This window comes from Bidens hawaiensis, unplaced genomic scaffold (assembly GCF_021521415.1).
Source record: "Bidens hawaiensis isolate Kalapana, Puna unplaced genomic scaffold, B.hawaiensis_p1.1 tig00013566_1, whole genome shotgun sequence".
NCBI lineage: Eukaryota > Viridiplantae > Streptophyta > Magnoliopsida > Asterales > Asteraceae > Bidens > Bidens hawaiensis.
The window spans coordinates 576,946-593,651 of NW_027492150.1; the positions used below are offsets into that span (position 1 = coordinate 576,946).

General features: G+C 35.6%; 3 protein-coding genes and 2 pseudogenes across 5 annotated transcripts; 3 read left to right on the top strand and 2 right to left on the bottom strand.

Annotated features, from left to right (window-relative positions):
- Positions 1 to 1,674: 1,674 nt before the first annotated feature.
- LOC143544407 (uncharacterized) lies at positions 1,675 to 3,204 on the bottom strand. Its single transcript, XM_077036522.1, has 3 exons — positions 2,987 to 3,204; positions 1,997 to 2,197; positions 1,675 to 1,924 (listed from the first exon to the last, which is right to left on the bottom strand). Exons 1-3 carry the CDS (start codon positions 3,095 to 3,097, stop codon positions 1,889 to 1,891), a joined length of 348 nt encoding a protein of 115 aa, XP_076892637.1. The 5' UTR covers positions 3,098 to 3,204; the 3' UTR covers positions 1,675 to 1,888.
- A 2,377-nt stretch (positions 3,205 to 5,581) lies between these two features.
- Positions 5,582 to 6,799, top strand: LOC143544408 (protein CHLOROPLAST IMPORT APPARATUS 2-like). Its single transcript, XM_077036523.1, has 3 exons — positions 5,582 to 6,366; positions 6,508 to 6,588; positions 6,750 to 6,799. Exons 1-3 carry the CDS (start codon positions 5,680 to 5,682, stop codon positions 6,786 to 6,788), a joined length of 807 nt encoding a protein of 268 aa, XP_076892638.1. The 5' UTR covers positions 5,582 to 5,679; the 3' UTR covers positions 6,789 to 6,799.
- A 226-nt stretch (positions 6,800 to 7,025) lies between these two features.
- Positions 7,026 to 9,219, top strand: LOC143544385 (2-oxoglutarate-dependent dioxygenase 19-like; annotated as a pseudogene). Its single transcript, XR_013137245.1, has 4 exons — positions 7,026 to 7,394; positions 7,886 to 8,124; positions 8,223 to 8,554; positions 8,968 to 9,219. The product of XR_013137245.1 is annotated as a 2-oxoglutarate-dependent dioxygenase 19-like (transcript).
- A 2,532-nt stretch (positions 9,220 to 11,751) lies between these two features.
- Positions 11,752 to 12,368, top strand: LOC143544386 (2-oxoglutarate-dependent dioxygenase 19-like; annotated as a pseudogene). Its single transcript, XR_013137246.1, has 2 exons — positions 11,752 to 12,043; positions 12,141 to 12,368. The product of XR_013137246.1 is annotated as a 2-oxoglutarate-dependent dioxygenase 19-like (transcript).
- Positions 12,369 to 12,461: 93 nt separating this feature from the next.
- Positions 12,462 to 15,921, bottom strand: LOC143544422 (uncharacterized). The gene is made up of 5 exons (XM_077036538.1): positions 15,668 to 15,921; positions 14,717 to 14,820; positions 14,450 to 14,626; positions 12,778 to 14,378; positions 12,462 to 12,686 (listed from the first exon to the last, which is right to left on the bottom strand). Exons 1-5 carry the CDS (start codon positions 15,844 to 15,846, stop codon positions 12,597 to 12,599), a joined length of 2,151 nt encoding a protein of 716 aa, XP_076892653.1. The 5' UTR covers positions 15,847 to 15,921; the 3' UTR covers positions 12,462 to 12,596.
- Between the last annotated feature and the right edge of the window lie 785 nt (positions 15,922 to 16,706).

Here is a 16,706-nt window from a genome sequence, read left to right on the forward strand (position 1 = left end):
TTAGTTTTGCTATTTAGAAGCCAATAAGTTCTGTTATTTAAACGACTTAGTTTTGCTATTTAGGATAAAGAGGTACACATACATGCAACGTGTACCTCTTGTGAAAATGACAATCCTTTTCTTTAGTTTTAGGCTATCTGTTATGGAAACGGTGAAAAGGGCAAGGTGAAAACGACAAATCATGACATTTAAGCAATGAGGTATCAAAAAGGTTATCTTAATTAATAATAAAAATAACATAAAAAAAACCGTAACATGTTTTCACATTCGCCAAGCTGATCGCAGTAGAAGGGCAGCGTCCCATGACGCCCAAGGTGTTATGGTGTAGAACTGTAACCACCAAAACCTTTTGACATAGCGTTTTCACGCAATTTGGCGGAGGCCGTGACGATAGTATTAGAATGGAAAATATTTATTTGTGACAACGTTTATGAACGTGAATAGTTTTGTGACTTTTGTCACTATTGCAGGCTTTGCAGCAAGCCAATAAGTTTGTCACGCCACAAAGAAGCCCACCGGTAAAAGAAAACATTACTCGAGCCTAGTCCACTAATTAAATTAGTAACAGAGTTATAAGGCAAGCCCAATCTGGAGCCCATTTTACCACAGTCGTTTTCCAGGTAGCCCACTCGGTTATAACAATTTGTTTTGTCCATATGACCCCGTAGAGGTGCACAAACCGGGTATTTTGTAGGAACTGGAACCGAGTAGGAACCGGTTCCTGGTATGGTATACAAAAAGTCAAAACCGTGTCGGGTAGGAACTGGTTCCGGGTATAGACGAGCATTTGACCGGGTTTTCCGTTTTTTTTCGGGTTTTGGATAGGGTGGGGTAGGGTTTTGACTGGTAAAGGTGAAACCGGTTCCGGGTACAAGTCCAACGAGAAACCCAATACCAGGTCGTACCCGTGGGTCGGGTACGGATAGGAAACGGGCATTTTATGCACCTCTACCACCCGTCCACCCCAGCACCCCATACATATTACTAGGATTTTAGAAAACATAATTAAACTACGTGGTTAACACTAATCTGGTCCATATGAGGCCCAAAAGAAATAAATAGTTTTGGGCATAACTTATTGAGAGCTCGACCAATGTGCTTTCGGGCAACATGCAATGAATAGCAGGCGGCCAATATGCGGTGTTTTATAAAGGTGGGGAGAGCATTGTTCTGATAGGTTTCACTTATGGGTTAAAACCGAATGTATAACCCATTTTCGTTTTAGATTTTCATAACTAACCAGTTTCGGCTATAAACAGTTCGGTTGATTTAGCTATTGAAAGAGATGGTTTGTTTAATTCGGGTAACCACGGGACTTGGACATGGGTGAATTCAAGCTGAATTAACTTGATAAACTCAACTATCTTGCGCTAGATAAAATACTAGCAATTATTTTAATTTATATAGAATTATATAGAATCATAAGTAACAAATAATCTGCAATATTCAAAAAAAATTATAACAAAACCTACATAAAAGATGGTATCTATAAAAATATAAACAAATCGAAATTATGTATCTCGGATATATATTTGGTTATCCTCTCTTTTGTTTATCATGGAAATTTAACACACAAAGTTAGAAATGTATTAGCTAAATTGATAATAGTGAATAATTGTTTTCATTTGTTGTATAAGAGGATTTTAAAGAGCATATGGTATTAATCTGTCCTAGTTTTAACATAAATACATTGTTATATAAAAATAAATTAAAAAGGTATTTTTAGAAAGAGTTAACAAAGAGTGTAAAAAGATCAATTACATGTGTTTAATCATACATTTTACTGATGTGAATTGAAATTTGTGCACTTCTAACCGATATGCAGTCGTACACGAGACAAGATAGCCAGGATGATTCTTGAACGATCAACTTAAGTTGAGGTTATCCCTCAGAATGTCAACCCGTTAAAACCAAAAAACGAGCGCTGAAAAAAAAAAGAAAATAAGTTATAGATCCATTATAAAACGAATAATGAAAAAAAAACAAAGAAATGCACCTCAACGTCGTAGAACTTGATATAAAAACGTGAACTATCGACAGATAGTTTTGTTTGAAGAATATCTACAATGGTTGAACTCAACTTCCCATTGACGCTCGGATTAAGCCCACCAATTGAAATCACTTCTCCATATGCAGCCGGCTCTTCTGTGCCCGCAAACGATATGGGCACACCTCCATTCACCAAGATCATAACATACTGCAAAAGATATTTATTCATTAATATTTCCACAATACACCAACACCTACAAATAGTAATGTTTTAACGATTTTGACCCATTATCAAACAATTATAAACAAACAAATGTACCTAGTAAAACTACTCACGTATCAAACAATTAACATCATCATTGTAACCAGTAAATCTCACCAATAGCAAAGCTATGTTAGGGTCTGAGAAGGGTAAGATGCAGTCAGCCTTACATCTACCCAGTAGGTAGGAATAGAGAGGCTACTTCCGGTTAGACCCCCAGCTCGATAGTAGTTTTGCATCAAGCCTTGAACATAAGGCACATAACCATCGAGAGACCGGCCGATTGGTGCATGTACCATTGTCTTTCGACTATCAACGCCACAACATGATGCATGATAAACCTTCCGCCACTTTTAACGTTATTTTCACAAAATTAGTAAAATACCGTCAAACTTAGTGCAATTTTACTTCTCACCACCCACCCCCAAGGGCCCACACTATATACATTATATAGGCACACCGCAAGTTCAGTTTATTCACATAAGCATTTCATCAAACAGTTGGCGTGCATTACACTACAAGGTCAAATTAAACATTTTATTTATTTAAACTTCCACAATTTATCACCAATCTTACAAATTATAAACTTTTAACTGTATTTATACAAAAAAGATAATCTTTTTATAGGTTACAGCAACACACAACAAGTTCAAGTTCAATTTATTCACAGAAACATTTCATCAAACAGTTGGTGTGCACTAAACTAAAAGCAATAAAAAGTGAAAGAAACTTAACGGATTCTGGCTTTCCGATGATCTTAGCAACAGCCTTGGTGGCATCTTTGAGAATGTCGGAAGCAATTACTGGGTCTACTGGGATGTTGGTGTACAGATTCAATGTTGGCATCTTTAATTTCCAATTATTTTTTATTAGAATATTTGTGGGTGTTTTAAAAGTATAGAGGTGCAGGAGTAATGGGTGGACTCTATATTCCGAGGTAAAAACTTGAAGATAGAATATTGAAAACGTCATTAACGGGGATAGTGTTTAACTAAAAAGTGAAAAACGTTTCGTCATATTAGATATTAGGGTGACAGAAGCACAGGTTCTCGGTAACATTTTACTTAAAACGCGGTTTAACTAAACACGTAGTTATTTTTAAATCTTTTTTATTTACAAAAATGGCAAACGATGAATTTGATTGGTTGGAAAAGACCAATCACGTTAACATTTAATATGGTAGCGCCCCAAGGGGGGTCGGTACTCTTGGTGTGCTTTGGGTAATGGTTTGGTGGAGGTTTGATGGTGGGGTGCATGATTGTTTAAAGTCGGATATCTATGGATTTCATTATTCAAATCCGTATCTGAAATTTCGGATTCGTATGTCTAAACAGATATCTGAATCTAAAATAAATAATTATAAAAAATATTTCAAATATTCGAAATATTGGATAAAATTATCTAAAAAATCAAAAAAAAAAATAATCCGAAATATCCCAAAACTATTTGAAAGTTATAAATAATATTTATTATTTAATAACTAAAAAAATATTCGGATAGTTCGAAAATATTCAAAGTCACTATCCGAAACCGAAAATCCGAATATCCGAGATTCATATATCTAAAATGTCGGATAACCGAATTTTTGAATAATTCTGATTCGAATATCCGAATACAAATTTCGAACGTGGATTTTTTTAAACGCCCCTAGTGGGATGGCTTGGGCCGCCACCCCAATGCTAGTCTTATCGATCAATCCATCCATCCCCATTTCTTTAATTCACTTAATGGTCCACGTGACAAGGATCGAACTACTTTGGCTAGTTTTAAATAAATACAATAATTGATTGCAATTATTTTAAAAACAATAAATAATTATGGGTTTTAATAACTCAAGGATGACATATTGATAGATAATAATTTGTATGGAGAATGTAACCAATAACACTCATAAACACTTGACTTACTTTGATCAACTCATCAAAGTCAGAATACTGTAAATTGGGTTGAAACGACAAGAAATGAAAGCTTGGGAACCGACATAGTGGAATTGCCGCTCTTAGCAACAAAAATGAAGGTTACGAGTGACTTGCAACTCCATCTTAGTTTGCAAGCTATTGACACTTTAGTCTACAATATCTAACGATGTAGACGCAGTCGAGCTATTAGTTAACTAGTTGATTTTATAATAAAAAGATATAAATACATTGCAGGGCGACAAACTAGCCGACATGCTCACTGAACCCTTGCCAAATCCAAGGTTTCGTCACCTTATCTTCAAATATTGGATTTGCAACACGTCCATCCATATTGACTGAGCATATAAAAGAAAGTGCATAAATCAAGATTAATATTTCAAGAAAGTCAAGAAACACAAAGAACTTTTTTTTAAGACAACGGTGTGTTTTATTACACACAACACCAAGTAATAAATACATTTTATGAAGTGTATAACGAGATGAAACATATGATGTAAATTTTGTTTTGTATCGGGTTTAAAAAGAAAAGATGTTCAGTGGATAGTTAAACATTAAACAAGTAGTCTCTGTCTATTTGGACTTTGGGATACAACGCCCGACAACACTATGTGTCTACGTCCGATTTTTTATCTTTTTAAAGACGGTATTATATTCACAACAGAAGTAGTAACTAATAAAACGATCAGTAACGAAACATTACAAAAGAAAACAAAGAATTACAAGTTTAAACATAAAAACTATACCGCATTGTCCGATTGTAACTAGAAGACATTGAACCATGGAAGCACAATACATTAGTATCGAACTAATGACGGCACCGTACGACATCTATCAGCCACCCATGTTATTAATTCATGCAGTCATAAGAAATCAATCAAACTCAAACTCAAACTCAATCACCTTTTGCCATATGTATCAAAATTACCCAACAATTTCCCTCCATTTTCATATAGAATGCACTTGAATCTTGATTTTGATTGGTTATTTTTATTTTATTCATTTTCTAACTGCACACCAACTGTTTGTTTAAATGCGTCTGAGAATTTGTGTATTATTCTAACTTTCCCGATTTAGTAGTACCAAGATTCTTGATTTAATCACGTTATTGCACTCAGTATCGATGAATCTTATGTTGATTCTCATGTTTTCTGGGGGTTAGAGTAAAGGGTTTGTGGTTATCTTGTAACTGCACACCAACTGTTTGTTTAAATGCGTCTGAGAATAATATGTATATTATTATTCTTACTTTCCAGATTTAGCAGTACTAAATTCATCACCTTTTGTGGGTTTCTAGTATTTACTTATTTTAAGTTGTTGTTTGACTTTTTCATTGGATTATAAAAATGAAAACTTTTTAGGGTTTAGGGTTTTTTTATGTAGACTCTACAAGATCTTTCTAGTTGGGTTTTGTTAAATTCTTACATTTAGGGTTCTTATTGTTAAAGGTTTGAAATTTGAGGCTGAATACATTGAATCTTGGGTTGAGTTAAGTTTCTTGAAATAGTAAAAATGGCATCTTGTTTAAGTGGATTTGATCTTGAAAATATTATTAGAACGTTATCATCGTCATCATCATCATCTAGAAAGGCCCGAACCCCTCGAAAACGACCCAACCAAACATACGATGAAGCAGCTGCTCTTCTTTCGACGGCTTTTCCCTCCATTTTCTCGATCACCAACAAAACCAACAAGCAGTTGAAATTACCAAATCAGTGTACGTGTTTCTTTGATGAATCGTCTGAATTGTTGTTACCATTTCCTGTAACTGAAGGGCCCGGTAAGGTGAAACCGAGGGAAGTTGAGTATAATGGGAGTTGGACTTATAGGCCTGATTCGAGTTTAGTGGGATCGAGTGAAGGATATGAAGATGTTTTTGATGCGGAGTCGATGCTTGATGAGGAGACTGAAGAGGGGATTGATAGTATCATGGGAAATTTGAATTTTGATACCGCTTACAATGCTTGTTATGGATATCCCGTTGGATTAATATATGGTGAAAATTTGGGATTTAATTTCGGGTTTGGATTGAGGAATGGATTGAAAGCAGGGAATGTGATTAGTATGATGAATTTGGAACCGGAACTGATGAATCCAATTGAAACTGGGCCAAGATTATTATTGAAACTGGATTATGAGAAAGTTTTGGAAGCTTGGGATAAAGGGTCACGGTTGGAGTCTCCGGGAAGTGATATTCATGTAAGTATTTATTCACGAAATAATATTATAAGCACAAGAATATAACAGCAAGTTTTTGTGTTTACAGCGTTGTATATTTGTCATATGATTATGTTATATGTAACATTTATATATATTATCGTTATGTTTCATGTTTGGTAGACAACATCGGCTATAATAGACTTATTCTCGAAGAATGGAGCGGCTAGAAAACTTCATGTTGATCGAAGACCTAGATCCAAGGTACGATTTCTGATTTTTGTTCGATTAATCGCGTTACATGTATGCTTAAATAATCATTTTAAATGAATATATGCAAATTCATTAATAAGCTTGGCATGTCTCCATAGCATAGTTAAGTTAAAAGATTTGAATTTGTGACCATTGTGTGGTTGTATTTGCAGGGGCGATATGTTAGAAGTCCAAATTCTTCAACTTGTTAGTAGACATGAGCAACTATTTACAGTTTACACTGTCTTAAATTCTGTTTTTTTTGCTACTAGGCCCCTCTTTATGTACATCATTTGGATAGTAGTGTTGTTGCCTTGTAGGATTGATGTAACCAAGCTATGTAAAAATGATGATGATAAATATATTTATGTCCAGTGGTACCTAACACTTGTATATTCTTAAGTGGACTTCATAATAATAAATCTGTTAGGTGTAACTATTTTTAATAAAATAGATATGATTGAGTGATACCTGTTTAAATAGCCATCGCCGTACGAAGCCTAGAAACTTACTACAAAAAGAAGTGTTAAATGTCTTGATCATATCATTATCAACCATACTGTCATATGACGTGTTTAAGCACGCAGGGCTCTTAAACTCGAGCCTATTTAAGACCTCTGCTATACTCAATGTGAAATGCATTAAACCAATCATTTCATATCAAACCCATGTCTTCCAACGGTGAACCGACTCCTTTTGAGGTGCAAGACTCGATACCCATCATCGACTACTCCTTACTCACCTCCGGTTCTGCTACTGACCGCTCAAAAGTCGTCCAAGATATTGGCAAGGCATGTGAAGATTGGGGGTGTTTCATGGTACGTACATCATCATCATCATCATCGTACTCAGTATATCCCACCAATAGCAAAGCTATGGTAGGGTCTGCGGAGGGTAAGATGTAGGCAGCCTTACCTCTACCCCATAGGGATAGAGAGGCTGCTTCCGGTGAGACCCCCGGCTCGATAGTAGTTTTGCATCAAGCCTTGGACATAAGGCACATAGCACTCAATCATCGGGACACCAGCTGATCGGTGCATGTACCCTTATCTTTCAGCTATCAACACCACTACATGATGCCTGATTAACCGTCCGTCACTTTTAACGTTATTTTCACGAGATTAGTAAAATAACGTCAAAATTAGTGCAATTTCACTTTTGCCCACCCGAGGGTTCACACATATATACATCATATGTGCGCACCGCAAGCAGGGCTAGTTTCATGGTACGTGCGTGTTAGATAATTGTCTTTGATGTTTTTAAGGTTTATAAAAGTTAGCCGTTGATCTGTTTTTTCTGGTTTTGTAAGCTGGTGAATCATGGTGTGCCGGAGACCTTGATCCAAGAGATGATGGACGCTTCGGATAAGTTTTTCAATATGACAAACGAAGAAAAGCTTCAATTTCAAACTCATGGTGTTTTGGATCCCATTAGAAATGGTCGCGGCTGCAATGCAGTCAAACAATATAAAGACATGTTGTGGAGGGAGTTTCTCCGACTCATTGTTTATCCGGATTTTAATTGTCCTGGCAAACCACAAGGTCTCAGGTACGTAAATCCTAAACTCTAAACTCTACATATATGTCTTTGTCGCATCTAGTGACTAGCATTAGAGTGTTCATTTGTGGATAACACAACACATGCAGTGAGGCTGCATCGGATTATGTCAAAAGGGTGAGAGTGGTTGCAATGGAGTTGGTGAAAGGTGTCAGAAAGCCTAGGGTTTGAAGCGTCGTATATGAACGATGAACTAAATTTAGATGCGGGTTTTCACTTGTTAGTAATCAACAACTATCCACCTGTCTTGGATTTAGATATTGATATTTCACCAGGGGTGATGCCGCATACGGATCATAGCCTTATAACTCTAATTTATGAAAATGGTGTTTCGGGTCTTGAAGTTCTACATGATGGGAAATGGGTTGTTATGGGCGGTGTTCCAAACGCTTTCTTCATACTCATTTCAGACCAATTTGAGGTAGCAAATTTGGTTGAATTTATTTGAAACACTTTTCGACAAAAAGCTATAATGTGTCAAAAGACACACCACCACATATGATTTCACTCCATCAAAAGACTGTCCATAAAACACTCATATGGCCCTATGACATAAATGTCAAATTATGACAATTATTGGTCAAAACGGCCATTTGAACAAATATTGGTCAAACTTTGAAAATTATTGGTCAAAACGGTCGTTTGGCCAATATCTGGATGACTGTTATGACCATCAACGGTCAAACTTTAAAATTTTTTGGCCAAAATAGTTTTTCGATCTTTATTTTGATGTTTGTTTGAAACGATGTGGATTAGCTGTCAGACGTTGTGTGTATAGATGGCCAAATCATATTCTTGCGATAATAAGTATGATACTTTTGATGAAAATAATAGATTTTTAGCAACGGAAAGTACACGAGTAAACTCCATAGATCAGTGGTGAAGGACGAACGCACAAGGGTCTCACTTGTAATCACCAGCGGTTCATCACTAGACACCACTGTAGGCCCATCTTCGAGGCTTGTGGATGGCGAAGACCGTCTGCTTCGTTATCTTCCTATGAAATATAGCGAGTACATCGAGTTCCAGGTAAAACATATTGCAATAGGAAAGCATGGCATTCAAGAAATTCAAATTCGCACTTAGCATCAAAGAAGATTTCTGTTTTCATTGTTTCCTACTTGTTCTTTGAATGTAATAAAAAATGTTTACTAGTCTAACATAATTAAGTAATACCTTTATATGTTCAGGATGATGAACATAATAGTATACCAAGTTGTGAACTAAAAAAAACTAATTTTTTTCTACCTATTTTACCTCATGTCTTAAGTGAGACTAGAATATGTGACCATTCGGGTGAAGGCATACGCCTTTGCACCAAGCTAGTGGTTGTACTACAATCGTTACAATGTTTGTCAAACTCAAATATTTATTAAAAAAATTACAATCATGAAAAGAAATCAGGTACAAAAATAATCACCCGGATGTTTAACATGGGAGTGTCAAAGTGAATATTAGCAGTTGTGAGAAAGTAGAGCATTCACAATAACAAATTTTCGTAAACCGTCATTTTAGATTACAAAATTTTTCTCAAAAACCATTATTTTCTCCCACAACAAACTTTCACTGGCATCAAAAAATTATTATATTTGCATATATATAAAATATGTACATGCGTGTGAGAGAGGGGCCCCACAACACTCGTCTGCTTCTCCGTCCTTGGCTGCAAACTTAGCCATGAACTTGCCTTCACAATGGTAAAGTCTGGCTCCTCTAAGTTTGTTGTAGAGCCATCTCATTCTGACCTTGGGATGAGAAGCATATTGTGGATGCTCTTAGTATACGTAACGTACGTACGGTGGATGTTTTATTTGGACAAAGTCTAAATAGTGAGATCAAAGTGTGAGAAAATGACAACAATATAATGATCATTATTCATTAACATGTTGGGTAATAGATAACAAACTTTTAGTTTGGTCAGGGAAACATAAACATTATTTAGTTTTAAGGTGAGGTTTAATATGGTAAGCACAAAATAACTGATGTGTAAATTAACCTAAGATTTAACCTTTTTAACTTTTATATATAATCAAGTGTATCAAAAGAGAATGAATAGCTGAACTCTTATTTTCCCATTCCTCCAACAATAAGCCCATTCCAAAGGGTAAAGGTTACCTTAGTAAACTTAATAAATAAAATAAAGTGAGTATTTTAACGAATTAATGATACCCAATTTAAATAGCCACCATCATAGGAAACCAACTACATATACAAGTGTTACATGTCTTGATCACATCATTGTCAACCGTACAATTATATGTTATGTTCAAACACGTCTATAAACTCTTAACCTTATATAAAAAAAAGTCGCTAAGCGGACCACCAGAAAGTTTGGTGTACTCGGGGAGTACTCAGACATGCCGAGTTGGTAAATGTAATGAAAATAAATTTTTGGATATTATATATATGTCAAATATCATTAGTTTACTAATATTTATAGCAAAATATATGAACATTAATATATATATAAATACGAGAAATATATTTTTGAATAATAAATTATTCTAATACTAATCATTAATTAAAAAATGATATTTGTTCTTCAATATTTAATATTATAGAAATATGAACTAGGTTTTGTTTTTTAAGTCAAAATCGACACGAGTTCACCGACAAGATGTAATTCTGGTTGAGATTGATCACATTTTACAACATACCTTGTAGCGAGTACTCGGGAAGTATCCGGCCTTGTAAACCTACTTTTTTACGATATTGTATAAACCAATATTACACTCAACATGCAACACATCAAGCTGATCACTTCATCTCAAAGACTCAAACCCATGTCTTCTAACGTTGAACCGAGTCATTTCGAGGTGCAAGACTTGATACCCATCATCGACTACTCCTTACTCACCTCGGGTTCTGCTACCGACCATTCAAAAGTCGTCCAAGATATTGGGAAGGCATGTGAAGATTGGGGTTGTTTCTTGGTACGTTGTAAAACAATTCGTGTTTGATCATTTTAGGGCTTAAAGTCAACTATTGATCTATGTTTCGGGTTTTGTAAGCTGGTGAATCATGGCGTGCCAGACACTTGGATCCAAGAGATGATGGAGATTTCGGATAAGTTTTTCAATGTGACGAACGAAGAAAAGCTTGAATTTGAAGCTCATGGTGTTTTGGATCCCATTACATGTAGAGTGTAGTAGTGATCGCAATATAGCCAAAAATAATAAAGGCGTATTGTGGAGGGAGTATCTTCGACTCACTGTTCATCCACATTTTAATAGTCCTCATAAACCTCCGGGTTTTAGGTGCGTGTCAATAAAGTGTCAATCTTGACTCATTTACTTATGAGATATGTTTTATGAACATGTTTGACGTGTAAACTAAATTCTAATAGGTTTGAAAGTTTCGTGTGCGTTTGAATTTTAAAACTCGTGTTTTGACAAAAAAATATATATATTGCGAAACGTACACATTATAATATGAAACTCCTAAAATCTGAACCTTTACACAGCCTAACAAACATGTTTTGTCACCTATGGCGTATGTTTTGACAACTTTTTTGGTTCGTCCTCGTTCCACCCTCTACCAATAGCTAGTGAGATTTTACTACGTACGTTAGTTTGTTTTTCTGATGGATTTTTGGGTGACATAGCGAGCTTGCGTCCAATGGAGTTGATGAAGGGGGTATCCGAAAGCTTAGGGTTTGAAGCATCGTATATGAACCACGAACTAGCTCTAGATGACGGTTTTCAGTTGTTAGCGATCAACTATTATCCATCTCTCTTGGAGTTTGATGCTCCACGAGGGTTAATGCCACATTCAGATCATGGTCTTTTGAGTTTTGACTATCCTTTATGAAAATGGTGTTCCAGGCCTTGAAGTTATTTGTGACAGGAAATGGGTTCCTATGGTTGGTGTTCCAAATGCCTTCGCCATACTCAATTCCGACCATCTCGAGGTAAGTCGAGGCCCGTTCAACCTATTTGACCCGTTTAAAATAAACTAACCTTTTACCTATTTGAGCCTTAAAGATTATGGGTTGAAAATTTTTATAGACTTTTAGCAATGGAAAGTACAAGAGCAAGCTCCATAGAACAGTGGTGAAGGACGAACGTAAACGGATCACACTTGCAAACCCGAACGGGCCATCACTCGACACCATTTTGGGCCTGTCTTCAAGGCTTGTGGATGGCGAAAACCGTCTCCCTCGTTATCGTCCTATGAAATATAGCGAATACATGGAGTGCCAGATCAAACTTATAAATGCAGGAAAGCTTTCATAGAGGGTATAATAGTCATGATATAAACTGTATTTAGTTTCACTATCAAAAGCTTTATAACTTAGTTTACAAGTACATGAGGTTATACACCTCTGAACAATCAGTTTGTCTTTGTCACTCAAATAATATGTATATTTACAGCCAACCTTTGGCAGATTAACCTATACTACAACAATGCCATCCACTCAGAAATCATAATTACAATCTATATACTATAAAGAAAAAATCATCTCACATCTCTGATAAATAGTTACTAATCTTTCGAAGCTCTTTTAGAGCTTCCATGGTGTTACCTGACAAATTCTCTACTGATTCAATCACCTATATTATATATAACATGAATTTCAAAACAAAATCAAATATATTTAAAAAATTATTGACTTGTTTAATGCTAAAATAAATAAAGTAATACCTCAATGTTTTCAAGCATGGATTGAGCAAGATTCTTCAAATTGTTATGATCAACAGCTTCTGGTTTGCTGGACTCATCTACTTCAGTAGCATAAGATGTTGTAGGCGCAGATTTGTCTAATGAATCCTCGGGCCCGGGTTTTGAAAATGTCCATAACCACGGGAACTTTCCCGTTAAAGGTTTTTTAACTCTCGAATTTGACACGGGCTTTCTAACAATATCTTCATTCGTTACCTCCTTGAAAACCGGATTGTCTTCAGGGGTATCTGAGACCGGTAAAGGTGACCCCAAGTCTTCGGTAGAAGCATACGGCCCTGATGCTATGCTCCGGCTCGAGCCCAGGTCCAGGCCCGGATTGTTTTCGTTAACTGAAGAGTTGGATGCTACACTGCTTCTATCGATCTCGTTTTCATGGTCATTGTTATTAATATTATTATTGTTGTCATTATTAGTACTATCAGTTAATTTCTTGTTTTCTTCTAAACGGGCTAGATCGTCGACCAAATTTCTCCTAATTGGTGATCTTGTTACCTTCGATAAACGAACTTTGACTTTCTCTGACCAACCTTTGATCCGGTTTTGAAATTGTTTACTTGAACCGACTTGTTTTCGGTCTTCTTCTTTGTTCAAAACCTGCCATCTCTCTTCCCAGTAGCTCTCGGGAACCAAACTGCGAAAACTCACGGCTGCAGTCACATCAGCTGATACACTGCGACTGTGACCTCTTGGTTTTCCTGGCTCGTAGGGCCCACCACCATGAACCGGCTCCGGGACTGAATTAATAGCATCATATGCAAGATTCATCAAGGATTTAGCTTTCTTTATCAAATTTTCAAGATTTACATCTACAGGAAAGTTCAACAATCTTTGAAGGCAAGAAGTTGCATTTTCAGTTGCAAGAAGCGAGGATCTTAAATAAAGTATCATTGAAACCGCAAGAGCGGCAATAAACGCACCCCTTGATGAATTTAGCACCCAAAATGTTACTTCAGATTCGTTTTCAAGATCGACCCTTAACTTATTGTCAAGTGCAAATATTTCATCCCAAATTACCAAAAGGTCCTCGAGAGCAAACTCACGCCCGAAAAGCACGCGTAACCAACGAAGAGCAAAGTACTGCGGTTCAACTCCTAACTCAACAAGATGAGTGTATAAAGAAAAGTCAATGATTGATAATAAACGGTATAACGCAGATGATGCTTCTATGACAGGTGGCAACCCGGTTTGTGCTGAAGGCGAATGTGAGAAAAAGTTGGCCATTGCAACCACACCTCCGTCCCCGTTCATTAAAGCATCAAACATACAATACGCGTCATGTTCGATAAACTTTTCGGATAACACAATTCCCAGTTCGCCCTCGGCCCCATACGCATCACTAAATGATATAATTGTCTGTATCTTGGGATCAAGAGCATTAAGGTCATTAACGTTTATCTCGACCTTTTCAATCCCGATATCATCTTCACCTTTTTCAAAATCGTTAAACGATAGCCCGTCAAAATTGTCAGTGAAGTAATCTTGGTATTGTTTTCGCACGTCAGAAAGACGTTTTAAATCAGCCTGGAGAACGTATAGAAGTGGAGCCAGAAGTTCATGCATGCCTAGAATGTATGCAAAATGTTGACTGAATTTGACTAGAATATGTTATAAATTACTATAAAAGAAACATTACCTTGTCTATAACCGTAATTTGGATATCTAATACACCAAAGTAACAAAATTCGCCTCAACACACATTGACATCCAGTTCTTTGAAAATAACTTCCGTGTTCGGGATATAAACGCGATAAATCTTGGTCAACCATTCTCTCTAACTCGGCTTTGTGAAAAAAACGGCCCCATGTGCTATCTGCATTGTTATTATTACATGATATTTCACATTTCTTTCAAGTGATGCAAATGCAATGTCAATGATATAGATATAAGGTTAGAAATATGCCTGGGTTTTGTGAGAGCGGATTGTCCATAACAAGATCACGAAAATTATTTTCATCTTTTGAAATATGAGGATTGGTTAATAGTCTCCTCCTTAAAGCAGCATAACTGGACATACAAGATTTTATTTCATGTAAAATATTAAACTGGATCAAATATTAATCTTAAAACCAGATAAAGATGATGGATAACTGAGGCAAACAATCAAACATAATTTTTAGCCAACTCGAAAACTTATTATGTATTATTGACAGTATTGTAAAACTTGCTAGTCGCTAGTCGGGTGGTGGGGTACCGACTAGCTATTATCGGGATTAATCATATTGGAAGGATTTTTTATATGTAAACTTTATAGTTTTATACACACACACACATTTTTATATGTAGACAGGTTTTAACCCATCCTTGACCCAGTCAGGACCGGAATCGCCAGAATTTACATGGATTGGCCGGAATTTTCAAGCTTTGGCTAAAAATTAGGGCTGATTTTGACCGACTAATGCTGTCGATTAGCTAAATTTAATTGGTAATCAACCGATTAACACCGGTTATTGATCAACTATTTATACGAGTACAATGAAACTAATTACAAAAGAAACCTAATCAAAACAATCAACGAATAATATGCTGTTCTTCTAAGTATGGTAATGAAATAAAAATAAGCTCTAACTAACTAATATATTAGCAAGTGTAAAAACCCTATTGGTACATCTAGTGAAACTTTGTACACATTACAATAAATATCAAACAAAAAGAAGCTGATTGATTATTTTGGAGTGTTTATGGAGTTAAAAAAAAAACTAAACAAAATAATTGGCCCCAAATTTCTAAAATAAATGAAATTAGTGCAAGCCCTAAGTAAGCAACAAAGGCAGATGTTACTGTAAATAAACCTCACTATGAAATAATAATAATAATAATAATAATAATAATAAATAATAATAATATATAATACCTTCTGCGTGAATTGGCGGTTAGACGGCGGAAATCATCGACGACGGTAGAAGAAGAAGGTAAAATCCCTAAATCCATGCGCCATTGAACTCCTCTTAGATCGCTGAACTGGCGATGAGCTCTGTCTGGTGATAATGATAATGTATTATTATTATGCTCGATCGGAGCCACATGTGACATAACTGTATTGCAATGGTGGATGATACAATTACAATAATCAAGTAATCATTGGATTGGAAGGAATTAGAGATAAAGAGTTACTTATAAGTTATCAAATTGTTAGGTGATGAAGAATGAAAAATATTATTATTATTAATTTAAAAATGGTTGTTAGTTGGAGTGTAAGAACACGCGAGAAGATATTGAAGAAGAAGTGGGTGAGATGAGATCAGACACTGAGAAAGAATTATTCATTTGGATTTTCTTTTCTTTTCTTTTTTTTATTTCTCACGTTTACGCTCCATTTCTTGTTATGATTTTATTTCCTAGTTTGTTTATATTATTATTATACATACCCAATTGGTCAATTAAATCAATCTGATTTGAAAAGCATAATCGTTAAATTATAAATCAAAACTTTTCTTAAAAACATTTCGTGAAACAAATACGCCCTTACTTTCTTTGGAAATAGGCATTCAAAGATCGTAGGAAATGAAGCAAAGCGACTATATACCCATAGTCCAGCTGTTCAAATTATACTGATGTTAAGGGAATAACATATAAATCGTCATAAAAATTTTTGACTACGTACATTTATAATAGCTATCAATAAAACAACAAATTTCTCATTTGATTTTAGCTTCTTTCACTCCTTTGACACTTCTCATACTTGTATTTGGTGTAAACAGTTTATTTTAAAAAAATAAAAATAATAATAAAACGAGAATTACATGCAATCTAACATTTTAGTTACGAAATATACATATCATTAACCCAATATTCAGCTCATAACAATCAAAATCTGATAATAAATCAAGGATTGGGCTTTTAGCATCGTGATGGACTGATGGGGCTGAGATATTGGGCTTTGGCCTAGTCAT